This window comes from Orycteropus afer, unplaced genomic scaffold (genome assembly GCF_000298275.1).
Source record: "Orycteropus afer afer isolate SDZICR_OR568_19922 unplaced genomic scaffold, OryAfe1.0 scaffold00962, whole genome shotgun sequence".
NCBI classification, from domain to species: domain Eukaryota; kingdom Metazoa; phylum Chordata; class Mammalia; order Tubulidentata; family Orycteropodidae; genus Orycteropus; species Orycteropus afer.
The window spans coordinates 171,883-190,393 of NW_006922549.1; the positions used below are offsets into that span (position 1 = coordinate 171,883).

The 18,511-nt window shown below is 38.4% G+C and overlaps 1 protein-coding gene across 1 annotated transcript in view; it reads right to left on the minus strand.

Annotated features, from left to right (window-relative positions):
• The window catches only part of LOC103212431 (zinc finger protein 568), a 51,724-nt gene extending 33,497 nt beyond the window's left edge, over nt 1-18,227 (minus strand). Inside the window, exons 1-3 of the mRNA XM_042783355.1 lie at nt 18,091-18,227; nt 15,302-15,444; nt 14,912-15,007 (exon numbers count right to left, since the gene is read on the minus strand). Of these exons, the coding sequence (XP_042639289.1) occupies nt 14,912-15,007; nt 15,302-15,444; nt 18,091-18,227 (376 nt within the window). The remainder of the gene's footprint in view (nt 1-14,911; nt 15,008-15,301; nt 15,445-18,090) is intronic.
• Between the last annotated feature and the right edge of the window lie 284 nt (nt 18,228-18,511).

The window sequence follows — 18,511 nt, forward strand, 5'->3', positions numbered from 1 at the left end:
TATACAAGAGTTACAGACAACAAAGGTAAACACTATTACATGCACTATCTTGCATTATAAGTAATAGCAAACATTAATCTACAAGTGGATATATATATATATATATATATATATACAAGAGTTACAGACAACAAAGGTAAACACTATTACATGCACTATCTTGCATTATAAGTAATAGCAAACATTAATCTACAAGTGGATATATAACTAGACAGGCAAAATAATCAGTTATGGGTAGATGAACAGGACTATATCCACAATCACATATATGTTTGGTAAATGATATCACTACATATGCATTTGTGTGTGCCGTAAAAATGCTATGAAATTTCTTAGCCATAATCTAATATCTTGAGGGAGTGGTTTGCTGGGCCTTTGGGCTCAGGACCATAGCTTGGGGAACATCAAAGTCAATTGGCATAGTACGCAAAAATACTATTCTACAGCCTACTTTGATGTGTAGAGACTAGGGTCTTAGAAGCTTGTGAGCAGTCATCTAAAGTGCAACTATTGGTCTCTCCTCATCTGGAGCTAAGAAGAGTGATGAAAATAAGAGACATCTGGAAACAATTAGTCCAAGGGACTATCGGACCATGTGAATCTCAGCCTCTAAGACCCTGAGACCAGAAGACCTGGATGGTGACCACTGCCAAACACTCAGAAAGGGACCAAAAATGGAGATCCTGGATAGAGGGGGGAAAAATGTGGAACAAACTCAAAATGCTAAAAAAAAAAAAAAAAAAAAGACCAGGCTATTCATCTGATAGTGACTGGTGGAACTCTGAGATTTTGTCTTTAATCACCCTTTAACCTTGGAACTGAACAAAACTCCACAGCTCAACTTTTAGCCAAACAATGGACAGGCCTATGAGGAAGATGCACACTCCTTAGAACAACCAACCATAAGATATCAAAAGGGCAGTATTTGTCCAGGGATAAAGCTCAGAAGGCAGGAAGATAAAGGAAAGAAGGACAGGGAAATGGTAACCACAGGGAGGAAGTAGGAAGAATGTCATTATATTGTGGGGATTGGATTCAGTGTTGTAAAACAAAATGTGTATGAACTGTTGAATGGAAAACCAATTTACTCTCTATACTTTCACCAAACTCACAATAAAGTTTTTTTTTTTTTAAAGAAGGAAGACAGGTACAGGTGCACAAGAAGTACAGAAAGAGAGACAGACACGGCAAAAAGGTAACCACAGGGAGAAAATGGGAAGAGAACTATTACATTGTGGGAATTTCAATTAACGTCATGAAACAAAATGTGTATGCACTATTGAATGGAAAACAAATTTACTCTGAAAATTTTCACCCAAATCACAATAAGAAGTTGTTTTATTTTTTTTTCTTAAAAAAAGGTATTTCTTTATACTAAAAATGCCTGGGAGTCTAGTTACCTATATATTACCAACTCCATAAGAACAGGGACTTTGTTTTGTACACTGTGATAGCCTTACACCTAGAATACTATTTTATTTTATTGAGCTACTACATGATCTTATAGGTAGAAAACCCTAAATAATCCACAAAATACTATTAGAGCTCATAAACATATTTAGAAAAGTTGCAGGATACAAAGTCAAGATGCAAAAATCATTTGTATTTGTATATACTAATTTGAAGCAAATTAAAAAAAAATTAAGAAATCAATTCCATTTACAGTAGCATCAAAGGAATAAAAAACTCAGAAATAAATTAAACCAAGTTGATTAAAGATTTGTACATGGAAAACTACAAGATATTGCTGAAAAAAAAAATTAAAGACCTAAATAAATGGAAAGAGATCCTGTGTTCATGTATTGAAAGACTTACTACTGTTTGTTGTTGTTGTTGTTATGTGCCATCGAGTCAGATCTGACTCATAGTGACCCCTCCTTGGGTGTCTGAGGCGGTATCATTAAGGAAGTAGATTGCCCAATTGTCCTTCCGAGGAGAGGCTGGTGGGGTTGAATCGTTGGCCTTCTGGTTAGCAGTCTAGTGCCTTAGCACTACGCTGCCAGAGCTCCTTAACTGTTTAGATGACAATATTATCCAAAGCAATACACAGATTCAATGCAGTCTCTATCAAAATCCCAATGATATTTTTCACAGAAATAGAAACATTCACAATTCATATGGAATTTTAAGGGATTCCAAATAGCCAATACTGAAAAGGGAGATCAAAGTTAGAGGACTCACACTTTCTGATTTTAAACTTATTACAAAACTAATCAAAAGAGTATGGTACCAGCAGTAAGATAGATCAATGAAATAGAACAGAGAGTCTAGAAACAAATCCTTATATATATTTTCAATAGAATTTTGAAGAAGTTTCAAGTCTACTCAATGTGGAAAAGTGTCATTTTAACAAATAGTGCAAAAGAGGAAAGTTAGACTGTTGAAATGGATCAATGAAATAAATACAGGTGTAAAATATAAAATTTGAAAAATATAAAGGAAACGCTTCTTTACCTTGGATATGGCAATGAGGAACAAAAGAAAAAAAAAGGTACATCGGACTTCATGAGAACTGAAAATTTTGTGCATCAAAGAACACTACCAAGAGTGAAAAGATAACCCACAGAATGGGAGAAAATATTTTCAAATCATGTACCTGATAAGGGATTCATATCCAGAATATGAAAGAACTCTTTCAACTGAGCAACAAAAATAAGCAACCCAATTTAAATATGGGCAAAGGACTTGAATAGACATTTCTTCAAAGATGATTCATAAACTGCCAATAAGTACATGAAAAGACATTGAATATAATTAGTCATTCCAAAGACCCAACCCAACCCACTGCAACTGAGTCAATTCCAACTTACAGAAACCTCCATAGGGTTTCTAAGACCATAAATATTTACAGAAACAGAGTTTCTCATCTTTCTCTAGCAGAACAGCTGGTGGTTTGAGCTGCCGAACTTTTGGGCAGCAGCCCAATGCCTTAACCACAGTGCTATCAATTAGAGTAATGCCAATCAAGCTCACAAGAAGCCACTTCACACTTAGTATAATAAAAACCCAAAAACCAAAGTCACTGCCATCAAGTTGGATCCAACTCATAGCGATCCCTCCTTGGGTTTCCAAGGTGGTATCACTACAGAAGTAGATTGCCCAACTTTCCTTCCAAGGAGTGGCTGTTTTGTTTGAACTGCCAACCTTCTGGTTAGCAGTCAAGTGCCTTAGACACTATGCCACCAGAGCTAATCAGAGGTGTTGGAAAAGATGGAGTTGTATAGTCTGCACATTCAGTCCCTCTCTCAACTGAGATTTTGAGTAACTAGGTAAACCAAAAATATCCAAACTCACTGCCATCAAGTCATTTCTGACTCATAGTGACCCCCACTGGGTTTTTGAGGCTGTAAATCTTCACAGAAGTAGATCGCCCAGTCTTCCTTCCATGGAGCAGCTGGTGGGTTTGAACTGCTGACTTTTCAGTTAACAGTTAAGTCCCTTATTGACTACACTACCAGAGCTGTCAACTAGGTAAAGCAGATACAAATAATGATATTGGAGTTATGAGGAACTAAGGAGAAGATAAAGTATTAGATCCAGTGAAGGCAAAGAAAGAAAGCAGATAAACAACTGGGGAAAATAAACAAACCTGCCCAGCCAGCGGATATGCAGACAGAGAGGAGTCATTTGAAATACAAAAGAGGTCCAGGAGAAAGGAAAGAAGGGAAAAAAAAAAAAAAAAAATCACAGAACCTAAAAGCATTGGGGACTCAGAATGGCCACACTAGGAGTTTTTTGAGGTGAGGTGAAGTGGGGCACTGAGTGAGAAAAAAAGATCTTATTGGAAAATGGATCAAACCCCCTTGGCTTGGGCTGCTACGGAGTCTGGAAGGGAGTGGGAAAAAGGGAGAAACTCCCTCCAAGTAGGTGGAGCCCTGGAGCAGGTGCACGGCAGTGGGTTTGGGTCCAACTCTTGGTGAAACTTTTTGGCGAAGAGTGGATCTGTGTACTGGGATTTTGTGGCCTGTCGGTACACACACAGGTAGCCCTTTGTCCTTTGGGATGACTGTCTGTTTTGAACTGCAGGACTTTGATTGATAGCAGGGTTCATCATCAGCAGATATCCTCAGAAGGACCCAAGCTGCCTGCCTGTGCCTACATCGCTGACTGAATTATCTCACCCCAAATGAAGATAACTCCTGCCTTTCTGTCCTGGGGTTTGCTTCTGACATTTTTTTTTTTTTCCCTTTTCTTCCCTGCCTCGTCCAATAGGTGGATCAGATTAAATCTTCACTAGGCAACCAGAGCTACAACAATAAATACCTCACCCAGTAGACAGGTAACACCAGTAGCTTCTGCGACACAGGATCAATGACAGACAGTGGACAAAACCTGCTTGTCCCAACTCCAAAGCCTCTTCATGATAAACAGAGACCTGCACTCACATCCCCACCAGTGATTGCACCAACACAGAGAGAGCTGTAGAGCGACCTAGTGCAGGCAAGTTAATAACCAATGAAGTACACCTGTTCCATACTTCCAGATATAGTAAAACATAAAATCAGGATGAAACAAATCAATATATAACTAACAATTAAAGACAACAACTTCGAAATGTCTAGGAAACAACAGATAACCTCAAATTAAACAAAGAAACTGGACAAGATAATAGAAATAAAAGCTGAGGCTAAAGAATTATGTATCCTGGAAGAAGAACAAGTAATACAACTATTTGACAAAGAATTCAGAAAGTATAAATATAGCCCCCCTGCCCCAAGACCTCAAGGAAACCATAAACAGAAACAACAGACAGTACCCTGGAAGAATTCAGGAAAATCATTTCAGAACAAAATAACAAGATAAATAAACAATCAGAACTCATACAAAACTAGCAACAAGAAATCCAGATGAACACTAAAATTATGGAGCTAGATAACACAGTGGAAGGATAAAAGAGTAGAACTGGGTGAAGAATGCATTTCTCAGTCAAAAGATAAATCCCCTGATGCCAGCCTGTATGAAGAAAAATAAAAAACAAAGATTTAAGAAAATGAAGAGAATCTAAGAGTTATATGTGATGACGTGTAAAGAAACAACATATTCGTGATTGGAATACCAGAACAAGAGGAGACAAAAAAAAAAAAAAAAATCACTGAGAAAATTTCCCCCGTATCATAAAAGAAGAAAATATATCTCTATCCAAGCAGCACAACGAATCCCCATACAGGATAGACATATAATCAAACTTTCCAAAAACAAAGACAAAGAAAGAATCTTGGGAGCAACTCAGGAAAAATGAAATGTTACCTATAATAGACTACAAATAAGACTAAGCTCTTATTTCTCAGCAGAAAGCATGCAGGCAAGAAGGCAATGGGATGGCATACACAAAACTTTGATGGAAAAGAACTGCCATCAGGAATTACATATGCAGCCAAACTGTCCCTCAAATATGAGGGTGAAATCAAGGCATTCTCAGATAAACAGAAGTTAAAGGAATTTGTGAAAACCAAACCAACCCTACAAGAAATGCTAAAGGGTGTCCTTTCAATACAGAACCCACAACAGAGAACAACAAATTAAAATCAAGACCCTTGACATCACCAGCTAGAAACCAAACCAGAAAAAGATTCTCAAAATAAGCTCATAAAAAAATATACATAGAGACATAAGGGAGTCAATCTGCAGACAACACCATCAACAAAGCAAATAGAGGGAATACTACTGGATTACTGGGTGGGATGACACAAATAAGGCATGTAGAACTCTGATGTTGGGATTGGTTAGTTTTGTCACTCTGCCAGGCTTAAAATGAGCCCTCTTAGAGCTAACCAGAAGGCTGGTGGTTCAAATCCACCAGCCACTCCTCGGAAGGAAGGTTGGGCAATCTACTTCCATAGTGATACTGCCTCAGAAACCCAAGGAGGGGTTGTTATGAGTTGGGGCCGACTCGACAGCACATAACAACAGCAACAACAGAGGTAGAGAGGGGATCTCACTGCCATCCAGAAAGAAGAGCTGGAGGTGAAGTGGAGCACATCCTTGGACACAAGATCCCTGAGCTGGACTTCTGTGGCTGAGAGACGCCCCCACAGACAGACAGTGGCAGTGGGACAGAGAGGCATGAGACAAAGAAGCATGCTTACTGGCCCACAGAGCCAGAGGCCAGACTGGCTGGCCAAGGGCCAGAGAGAGGATTGTCTGAGGACACAGCAGAGGGGAGACTGTCCTGATTGGAGAATTGTATCCTGAGCATATTCCTGAACCTGAATTGTAGCCTGTTACTTCCCTAATAAACCCCATAATTGTGAGTATATCTGTGAGTTCTGTGTAGCCATTGCAATGAATTATTGAACCCAGCAGAGAAGTAGTGAGTGCCATGGAAGGGATGGTTGGTGTCAGAATCGGTAAAAGGCCAAGGGCAGCAGCACACCTGGCCTCATAAGAATAAGTCTTAGATTGTTGATGGTTAGTCTGTCTTCCTCTTATGAAGTTAGATGTCAGAAGATGCCCCCTCCCTTCCCTTTTAGCAAGCTAATACCTATACTACTCAACTATTCCAGAACATAGAAAAATTTGGAATGCTCCCAAATTCATCTGATGAAGCAAGCATAACACTGATACCAAAACCAGGGAAAGACACCACTAAAAAGAAAACTACAGATCAATATTCCTCATGAATATAGATGCAAAACTCTTTAATAAAATCCTAGCCACAAGGATCCAACAACATATCAAAGAAATAATACTCATGACCAAGTGCAGATATGCAAGGAAGGTTCAACATCAGAAAAACAATCAATGTAATCCACCACATAAAACAAAACAAAACAAAAGAACCATATGATCATATCAATCAGTGTGGAAAGGGCATTTCATAAAATCCAACACACATACCTGTTAAAAACTCACAGCAAAATAGGGATAAAAGGGAAAATCCTCAACAAAATAAAGGGCATAAATGCAAAACTAACAGTCAACATTATTGTTAATGGAGAAAGACTCAAAACATTACCCATGTGAACGACAACTAGACAAGGATGCCCTTTATCACCAATTCCATTTAACACTGTATTGGAAGTCCTAGCCAGGGCAATAAGGCAATAAATCCAAATTGGCATAGAAGAAGTAAAGTTATCTCTATTCACAGATGACATGACCCTATACATACAAAATCCAAGAGACTCAACAAAAAAATTACTAGAATAGAAAGGTTCAGCAAAGTGGTAGGATATAAGATCAATATACAAAAATGAGTTGGATTCTTCCACATCAGCAAAGAATCCTCTGAAAAGGAAATAAGGAAAAGAATACCATTTACAATACCTATCAAAAAGATAAAATACTTAGGAATAAATCTTACCCAGGGGCACAATAGACCTATACAAAGAAAATTACAAAACACTACTACAAGAAACTACAAGGGATCTACATAAATGGAAGAACATGCCATGCTCATGGATAGGAAGACTGAATATTGTGAAAATTTCCATACCATCCAAAGCAATCTGTACATTCAATACAATCCCAGTCCAGATTCCATCAACATTTTTTAAAGATATGGAAAAAGCAATCACTAATTTCATATGGAAAGGAAAGAGACCTCAGGTAAGCAAAGCACTGCTGAAGAAAAACAAAGTAGGAGGTCTCACATTCCTGGATCTCAAAACCTACTATACAGCCACAGTAGTCAAAACAGTGTGGTATTGGTACAATGATAGACAGATAAACAAATGGAACAGAATAGAAAACCCAGAAATAGACCCATCCATCTATGGACAGCTGATCTTTCACAAAGGGCCAAAACCCTTTGGGGAAGAGATAGCCTTTTTAACAAATCATGCTGGTAAAATTGGATATGATTTGCATAAAAATTAAACAAGACCCATACCTCATACCATACACAAAAATGAACTTAAGTTGCATTAAAGACTTAAATGTAAAACCCAAAACTATAAAGCTTATTGATGATAAATTAGAGGCAAATCTAGGGGTCCCAATCTACAGCATAAATAGACTATCAAGCATAACCCAAAATGCACAGGCAGTGGAAGAGAATCTAGATGACTGAGACCTTTTAAAAATTAAATTCTTATGTGCATCAAAAGACTTCTCCCAAAGGGTAAAAAGAGAACCTACAGATTGGGAAAAAATATTTGGCTATGACATATCTGACAAGAGACTTATATCCAAAATTTATAGAAAACTTCAATATCTCAACACCAAAAAGACAAACAATCCAATTCAAAAATGGGCAAAGGAAATGAACAGACACTTCACTAAAGAAGATACACTGGTGGTCAACAAACACACAAGGAAATGTTCACGATCATTAGCTGTTAGAGATGCAAATCAAAACAATAATAAGATATCACTTCACCCCAGCAATAAAAGCAAAGGTCAACAAGACAGAAAATAACAAATGCTAGTGAGGTTGAATAAAGATTGGAACTCTCATACATTGGCTGATGGGACAGCAAAATGATACAACCATTGTGGAAAATGGTATGGCCTTTCCTTAAAAGATTGAAAATAAAAATACCACTTTATCCAGCAATTCTATTACTAGGAATATATCCTAATGAGGTGAGAGACAGGATACGAACAGACATATGCACACCCATGTTCATCACAGTACAATTCACTATAGTAAACAGATGGAAACAACCTAAATGCTCATCAACAGATGAATGGATAGCCAAACTATGGTACATTCACACAATGGAATACTATGCAACATTAAAGAATAAAAAAGAATACACGAATCACCTTACAGCATGGATGAATTTGGAGGACATTATGCTGAGTGAAATAAGTCAATCACAGAAAGACAAATATTGTATGAGCCCATTATTGTAAAAAATCAAGCAAAGTTTTACTCAGGGAAAGAAATTCACTTTGTTGGTTACTGGGGATGGGAGGGTAGGCAAATTTCAGACTAGTTGTGGGTCACATGTTGATTTGGGTGGGGCAAGGGATGGTATGGAAAGGGTCTGTGACCAGCATGATGACACTGGGGAAAGGAAAGACACTGAAATGTGCACACTAGATACAAACAACACAAGTAAATACTACTACATGCACAATACTGTATTATCACTAGCACCAAACACCAGGCTATGGGTGAATGCATAGGCAGGTGAAGATCAGGTGAGGGTAGATGAACAGGAATACACCCTAGACCAAAGACAGATTTGGCTGAGGATAATCTTACATATGCACTTGTGCTACAATATCAGCCACATACATTACAGAAGCAACAGAAGACAGAGTTGGAGTAACTTCTCAGAGACAACCAAACACCTTGAGAGAAAGAATCACTGGGCCTGTGTACTCAGGATCATAGTCTTGGGGGACATCATGTTCCATTGGCACAACATAGTACATAAAAATCTTGTTCTACAACCTACTTTGGTGAGTAATGACTGGGGTCTTAAAACCTTTTGAGTGGCCATCTAAGATGCAACTATTTGGTCTCCTCTTGTCTGGAGCAAAGAAGAGTGAAGAATTAAAATTAAAGTCACCTGCCAACAATTAGTCCAAGAGTAAGATGGACCACGACGACCTCAGCCTTCACAACCCCGAGACCAGAAGAATTAGATAGTGCCCAGCTACCAATGCCAGTCACTAGGAAAGGAATCAAAACTGGAGATGAGATCCTGGATAAAGTGAGAGAAAAAGTGTGGAACAAAATTCAAAAACACAAAAATGACCAGATTTACTGGTTGGAAATAGACTAGTGGGACCCCCAAGATTATGGCCACTGGTTACCCTTTGGGCCTAGAAATGTACTCACTTCCATGTATTGGCTCTCAGGCCAACAGCAGAAAGACCTACATGCACAACACCTACCCCAGTGTGATGCTCTAGGGAGATATACTCCTTAGACCAATAAGCCATGAGACACCAGAGGGCCAGCATTCACATAGGGCAAAGCTGGACAGACAGGAATGTACAATTAAGAAGGGCACAGGCAGGGGGTAGTCACAGGGAGTGGAGGAGAGGAGAGTTTTTCTTTTTTTTTTTTAATGGTTGAGGATGGTAATTGAGTCTATGAAATCAAATGTGCATGAACTCTTGAATGTAAAACAAATTTACTTTGTAAATCTGCACCCAAAGCACAATATAAATAAATAAATAAATAATCAGAAAATAATAAATGCTGGCAAGCATATGGCACAATTAGAACCCTAACTCACTGCTGTTGGGAGGGGAAAACGATGCATTTGCTGTGGAATACAGTTTATTAATTTCAAAAAAGTTAGCAGTAAATAACCAGACGACCCAGCAATTTCACTCTTTGGTATATATGCAGAAGACATGAAAGTGGGAAACTAGACAATTGTACACCAATGTCATAGTAGCATTATTCAAAATATTCAAAATGTTGGAAACAACACAAATGTCCATCAATAGATGAATGGATAAACAAAATATGGTACATGTATACAATGGAATATTACTTAACCATAAAGAGAATGAAGAGTTATTTTTTAATGGGCATAGAATTTATGTTTGGAATGATTTAAAAAAAAAAAGATCTGGAAATAGTAGTGATGGCTACACAACATTGTGAATGTATTAATACCATTGAATTGTACACTTAAAAATGGTTAAGATGGTAAATTTTATGTTACGTATGTTTTACCACAATAAATACAAAATGCACAACTGAAAAAAAGTAGATGTGAACAAATACAGAGTACGTTCTTGGACAGAAAGCCTCTATGTTATAAAGATATCAAAGCTCCAAAAATTAATTTATACATTTAACACAAACCCAACAAAAATTCCAACAGGTTTCTCTAGAAATAGTTGACTCTAAAATTCACATGGTGAATAAACAAAAAAGCATTGTTATTGTTGTTGTTATGTGCCATCAAGTCTTCTCTGACTCACAGCAAAGTTATGTACCACAGAATGGAACACTGTGTGGCCCTGTACCGGCCTCATGATCCCTGCTATCCATGAGGCCATAGTTGCAGCCACTGTGTCATTCCATCTTGTTGAGGTCTTCCCCTCCTCTGTTGACCCTCTACTTTACCAAGCATGATATCCTTCTCCAGAGAATGGTCCCTTCTGACAACATGACCAAAGTAAGTGAGATGAAGTCTGGCTGTTCTCACTCCCAAGGAGCATTCTGGTTGCACTTCTTCCAGGGCAGTTTTGTTAGTTCTTTTAGCAGTCCACGGTACTTTCAGCATTTTTTGTCAATACCACAACTCAAAAGCATTGACTCTTCTTCGGTCTTCCTTATTCATTGTCCAGCTCTCACATGCATATGAGGCAAATGGAAATACTATGGCTCAGGTTAGGCACGCCTTAGTCTTCAAGGAGATCTCTTTGCTCTTTAGCACTTGAAAGAGGTCTTTTGCAGCAGATTTGTCCAGTGCAATAGGTTGTATGATGTCTTGGCTGCTGCTTCCATTGGTGTGGACTGTAGAACCAAATAATATGAAGTCTCTGACAACTTCAGTCTTTTCTTCATTTATTGTGTTGTTGCTTATTGGTCCAGTTGTGAAGATTTTTTTGTTTTCTTTATATTGAGGTGTAATCCATACTGCAGACTATAATCTACAGTCTTCATCAGTAAGTGCTTCAAGTCATCCTCATGTTCAGCAAGTAAAGTTGTGTCATCTGCATATTGTGGATTGTTAATGAATCCTCCTCCAATCCTGATGCCACATTCTTCATTCAGTCCAGTTTCTCGGATTATTTGCTCAGCATACAGATTGAATAAGAATGGTAAAAGGATACAACCCTGATGCACTCCCTTCCTGATTTTAAACCATGCAGTATCCCCTTGATCTGTTCAAATGACGTCTCCTGGTCTATGTACAGGTTCTTCATGAGTACAATAAAGTGGTCTGGAATTCCCATTCTTCTCAATGTTATCCATAATTTGTTATGATCCACATAATTGAATGCCTTTGCATAGTCAATAAAACACAAGTAAACATCTTTCTGGTATTCTTTGCTTTCAGCCAAGATCCATCTGACTTCAGCTATAATATCCCTTGCCCCACATCCCTTTCTGAATCCAGCTTGCATTTCTGGAAGTTCTCTGTCAATATATTGCTGCAACCATTTTTGAATTACCTTCAGTAAGATTTTACTTGTGTGTGATATCAATGATATTGTTTGACAATTTCCACATTCTGTGGGATCATTTTTCTTTGGTATGGGTACAAATATGGATCTCTTTCAGTCAGTTGGCCAAGTAGCTGTCTTCAAATCTCAGCACAGCCAAGTAAGTGCCTCCAGCATGGCATCTGTTTATTGAAACATCTCAATAGGTATTCCGTCAATTCCCGGAGCCTTGTTTTTCACCAATTCCTTTAGTGCAGCTATGACTTCTTCCTTCTATACCATTGGTTCTTGATCATATGCCACTTCCTGAAATGGTTAATCATCTACCAATTCTTTTTGGTATAGTGACTCTGTGAAGTCCACCCATCTTCTTTTGATGTTTCCTGCATCATTCAACATATTGCCCATGGCACCTTTCAATATTGCAATTTGAGGCTTATTTTTTTCTTAAATTCTTTCAGCTTAAGAAATGCTAAGTGTGTTCTCTTTTGGTTTTGTAACTCCAGGTCTTTTCCCATTTTATTGTAATAATTGATTTTGTCTTTTTGAGCTGCTCTTTGAAATCTTCTGTTCAGCTCTTTTATCCTGTCCATTCTTCCATTTACTTTACGACTCTCTATTTGAGAGCAAGTTTCAGAGTCTCTTTTGACACCCAATTTGGTCTTTCCTTCTTTTCCTGTCTTTTTAGTGACCTTTTACTTTCTTCATGGATGATGTTCTTGATGTCATCCCATAATTCCTTTGGTTTTTGGTCAGTGGTGTTCAATGCATCAAATCCACTCTTTAGATGGTCTCTAAATTCAGGAGGGATATATTCAAGGTCATATCTTGGCTCTCACAGACTTCTTTTAATTGTCTTCAGCTTCAACTTGAACTTTCATATGAGCAGTAGATGGTTTGTTCCACAATCAGCTCCTGGCCTTGTTTTGGCTGAAGATACTGAGCTTCTCCATCTTCTCTTTCCACAGATGTAGTCAATCTGATTACTGTGTACTCTGCCTGGTGGAGTCCACGTGTATAGCCACTGTTCATGTTGAAAAAAGTTATTTGCGATGAATAAGTTATTGGTCTTGAAAATTCTATCATGTGATCTCCAGAATTATTTCTATCACCAAGGCATATTTTCCAGCTACTGGTAATTCTTTTTTGTTTCTAACTTTGGAATTCCAATCACCAGTGATAATTAACTCATCTTGATTACATGTTTGGTCAATTTCAGACTGTAGAAGTTGGCAAAAATCTTCAAATTCTTCATGTTTGGCTTTGGTGGTTGGTGCACAAATTTGAATAACAGTAGTATTAACTGGTCTTCCTCATAGGTATATGTATATTATCCTGTCACCATCAGCATTGTACTTCAGGATGAATCTGATACATTCTTTGTGATGATAGATGCCACACCATTTTTCTTCAATTTGTCATTTCTGGCATAGTAGGTCAGTTAGCCCTGGACCAGCGGAAGATGGGTATTTGCGTACGTGGAGGTGCCATGTGGGCAAAGCCACAATAAGCCAGCCCAGGACCAGCAGAAGGTGGGTGTTTGTGTGTGTGGAGGAACCCCACGGGCAAGGCCACAGTAAGCCAGCCTGGGACCAGTGGAAGGTGGGTGTTTGTATGCCTTGGGGTTGGCCATGGGTAAGGCTGCAGTAAGCCATCCCAGGAGGACCAGAGGAAGGCGGGTGTTTGTGTGTGTAGAGGCGTCCTGTGGTCAAGGCTGCAGTAAGCCAGCCAGGACCAGTGGAAGGTGGGTGCTTGTGTGCGTGCAGATGCCCCACATCTAAAGCCACAGTAAGCCAGCTGGGACCAACTGAAGGTGGGAGTTTGTGTGGACCACCCTGGGGGCAGGCTGGGTAAGCTAGCAGGGCTGGGGAGACCAGGAAATGAGTGGAGCAGTTTGGAGCAACTAAGGGAGCCAAATTTGTCTGTCAGTTCATGGTACTGTGGTGGCTTGAGTGTTGCTGTGAGGCTGGAGGCTATGCCACTGGTGTTTCAAATACCAGCAGGGTTACCCATGGTAGACAGGTTTCAGTGGGGCTTACAGACTAAGATAGACTTGGAAGAGGAAGAGGTCATCCACTTCTCAAAGAATTGGCCAGTGAAAACCTTATGAATAGCAGTGAAATGCTGTCTAATATATTACTGGAAAGAATAAGCAGGATTAAAAAAAAAAAAAGAATAAGTAGAATAACTCTGAAAAAGAAGTAGTATATGCAGTTGGAGAAAGGAAAGGACTGGGTGTCTGGATGAGAAGAGGACCTAGTTTTCAACGTATTTTTTAGACAATTTAATCTTAACTGAATCTATGTATGGTGTTAAAAAAAATAATTAAAAGATTGGAAGGTGGGATGTTAGATGGTATCATTTTCTAAGCCAGAAACTTTTACAGTTGTATGGATTGTAATGGTTGTAAAGTACAATGAAAAGAGTGAATATCATTACAAAACAGAACTCAGATTTTCTGAAATAAAAAGGAGAGAAATGAAATCTTAGTGTCAAATACATTTTACAAATACTACACATTTACAGAACATTGAATGCATTAAGAAAATAAAACTATGAACATGAAAGAGAGAGAGACATACAGATCACAGATAAAGAAATAATTCTAAATGTACAGTTACAAATGAATTAGTGAGGGTTGTCATCCTGAAATCAGGTAAGAAGGGCTACTAGCTCTCTAAAATTTGAAAAAGGAAAAAAGCCTCAGCTAATAAGAATAGTATACGTAAATGTCACAGTAATCTAAGACATCTACACCATTTGTCACACAAGAAGACTATGGCCTTTAAGAAAATATTGGAAAATGTGAAATAGTATCAACCTCTCACTAAACAACTCTGTGGCTTTCTCAGTCAAAGCTGCCTGATTTTCATTTATTCACCTGGAAAATGTCTCCCAAATATTTCTTCCTCTACCACCCATGGTTCCTCTTCCTGCTCCAACTTGAAGATCACATCTGGTTTGGTGACTTGACAACCTATTATAGGAAAATGTAAAGGGCTTGGATGTTAATGCTGAAGAGAAAAACTGATATAGAAAACATTTACCCCTAGATCTTGGGCAGAATTCTGGGGGTACTGAGGACTTAGGAAGGATGATGAGGGAGGAAATTCCAAGGAAGCACAATGAAACAAGTGATTAGCCTTTATCTTGGAGAATGGAGCACATCCAGTCATGTGAAGAAAACAAAGGCCAGACTCATCTAACCAGTTATGTCTTCACACATTCGAAATGGAAAAGAATTCTGAGTTAAATGTCAAAGCTATCTTACCCACTGTGACTAGGTTACTATAGTTCTCCAGCATTACATCCCGGTACAAGTTCCTCTGAGCAGGTTTCATTTGCTGCCACTCTTCCTGGGTGAAGTCCACAGCCACATCCTTAAATGTCACTGTTTCCTGTAAAAATACAACCCTAATTAATTTGAAATCGTCAAAGTTAAGCACTATGGTCAAAACAAAATTTGTTTAGCAAGTATTTAGGGGTCAGAATTCACTAAAAACTGTATATTGCATCATTATATTTACCAAATTTTGTATTATTCTGTGGGGGAAAATAAGCTATAGAGAAATATACTGTTAAAGTAAGTTAATTATTGAGTCAGCAAACTCAGGAATTCATTATTTATTACACAAGAAGACAGAGATGGTGGTCACTGACTTGTACTGGACTGACAGAGATGGATGCTGTGCTGGAGCCACTTGACTACAGCAAGAGATTTGGAAGACAACTACCTGGTCCACTGACTGAAAGAGATCCATATTTTTACCCATTCCAAAGAAAGGTGCCACTCCCCGGAAGGAAGGTTGGGCAATCCTACTTCCGTAGTGATACTGCCTCGGAAACCCAAGGAGGGGTCGCTATGAGTCGGGGACGACTCGACGGCACATAACAACAACAACAACAAAGAAAGGTGATCCCACAGAATATGGAAATTATCAAACAATATCATTGATATTACACACAAGTAAAATCTTACTGAAGATAATTCAAAAACGGTTGCAGCAATATATTGACAGAGAACTTCCAGAATTGCAATCTGGAGTCAGAAATGGATGTGGATTGAGGGATATCACAGCTGAAGTCAGATGGATCTTGGCTGAAAGCAAAGAATACCAGAAAGATGTTTATTTGTGTTTTATTGACTACGCAAAAGCATCAGATTGTGTGGATCATAACAAATCATGTATAACATTAAGAAGAATGGGAATTCCAGAACATTTAATAGTACTAAGGAGGAACCTGTACATAGACCAGGAAGCTGTTGTTTGAACAGAACAAGGGGATACTGCATGGTTTAAAATCAGGAAGGGAGTGCATCAGGGTTGTATCCTTTCACCATACTTATTCAATCTGTATGCTGAGTAAATAATCTGAGAAGCTGGACTATGTGAAGAAGAACATGGCATCAGAATTGGAGGAAGATTCATTAACAATCTGCAATATGCAGACAACACAATTTTGCTTGCTGAAAGTGAGGATGATTTGAAGCATTTACTGATAAAGACTGTAATTTATAGTCCCCAGTATGGATTACACCTCAATATAAAGAAAACAAAAAATCTTCACAACTGGACCAATAAGCAGCATCACAATAAATGGAGAAAAAACTGAAGTTGTCAGAGACTTCATATTTTTTGATTCTACAATCCACACCAATGGAAGCAGCAGCCAAGACATCAGACAACATACTGCACTGGGCAAATTTGCTGCAAAAGACCTCTTTCAAGTGCTGAAGAGCAAAGAGATCTCCTTGAAGACTAAGGTGCACCTAACCTGCGCCATGGTATTTCCATTTGCCTCATATGCATGTGAGAGCTGGACAATGAATAAGGAAGACTGAAAAAGAGTTGATGCTTTTGAGTTGAGGTGTTGGTGAAGAATGTTGAAAGTACCACGGACTGCTAAAATAACAAAACTGTCCTGGAAGAAGTGCAGCCAGAATGCTCCTTAGAAGTGAGAATGACCAGACTTTATCTCATCTACTTTGGTCATGTTGTCAGAAGGGACCATTCTCTGGAGAAGGATATCATGCTTGGTAAAGTGGAGGTCAACAAAAGAGGGGAAGGCCCTCGATAAGATGGAATGACACAGTGGCTGCAATAATGGGTTCAGGTATAGCAGAGATCATGAGGCTGGTGCAGGATCAGGCAGTGTTTTGATTTATTGTACATAAGGTCGCTATGAGTCAGAGATGACTCGATGGCACCTAACAACAACAACAACAAAAAAAAACAGAGATGGAAGAGTTGAATATGACTCACAAGTAACTGGCTCAGAACCTTTCCAGGTGGTTGTGTGAGAAAAAGAACATGGTAAGGGATGGGAGGTAAGAGGAAGTAGGCAGGAAGGGAAAAAAGGGACATGAAAGTGTGAATAAACGAAAGTTAAAAATCCCTATAGGACTTTCAGATGGAAATGACAATACGCAGTTGGAAGTGTAGAGACAGGAAATGAAAATGTGTTTGTTGGATGATCTAAATTGGACAGAAGCTGAATCAGTGATTGAGGATATGCATGATTGTAGACAACATGTATGTTGAGTATAGGACCAAGGACAGAATCAACAGTTAAGGAACAAAGAAAGGAATTCATGGTTTTGATTGTTTCATTTGCAATGGAAGGATCAGAATTAGTATTTGTGATTGCTGTAACAGAAGCCAAAAGTCAAATTTCAAAGGAATTGTTAGAAAACAATGTTGCTTGATTACAGATATCACTTCCTCAACATTTAAAAGCTTCAATGTCCAAATAAGGATATAAGGAAAAAAATCTTCATTTGTGAAAGGCCCTAAAAAAGAAAAACATCCACATATCCCACACTAAGGAAAAAACAAAACAAAACAAAACCTCACTGCCAATGAGTCAATTCTGACTCATAGAGACCCCCTCTGGGTTTCTGAGATGGTAAATCTTTACAGAAGTAGACTGCTCAGTCTTCATTCCACGGAGTAGCTGGTGGGTTTGAATGGCAGAGCTTATATCCTAAACTAGGAGGACTTTGTTCAAGAAATACTATAAATGAGATGAGAAGAAAATGAGAAAAACAAATGGAAATACCCAAGGACTGAATCACAATGTTTCTGAGAAACTATTTCTATGATGTTAACTTCACTATCATCATCAAAATCATCAGTATCGTCATTTATTGAGTGCTTGTTATTTTCCTGGCACTGCTTTAGTTCCTTTAGATACATTACCTATATATTTCTTTTTTTTTTTTTGGTGTTAAAAACACATAAAACAGTTGTGTAGTCAATAACTTTCACACGTATAATTCAGGGACATCAATTACATCCACCAGGTTGTGTAACCATTATCACTATGTTTATTTTTGTTTTTATCATTCAAAAACATTTAATAGGCCTCTAACATTTGCCAACAATTGTTGTTGTTAGGTGCTGTGGTGTAGTAAATTACTTAGCGTGGCTTTTCTACCCATAAGTCTTTGTAAACTCCAAGGTGGGATTTTCTATGAGCA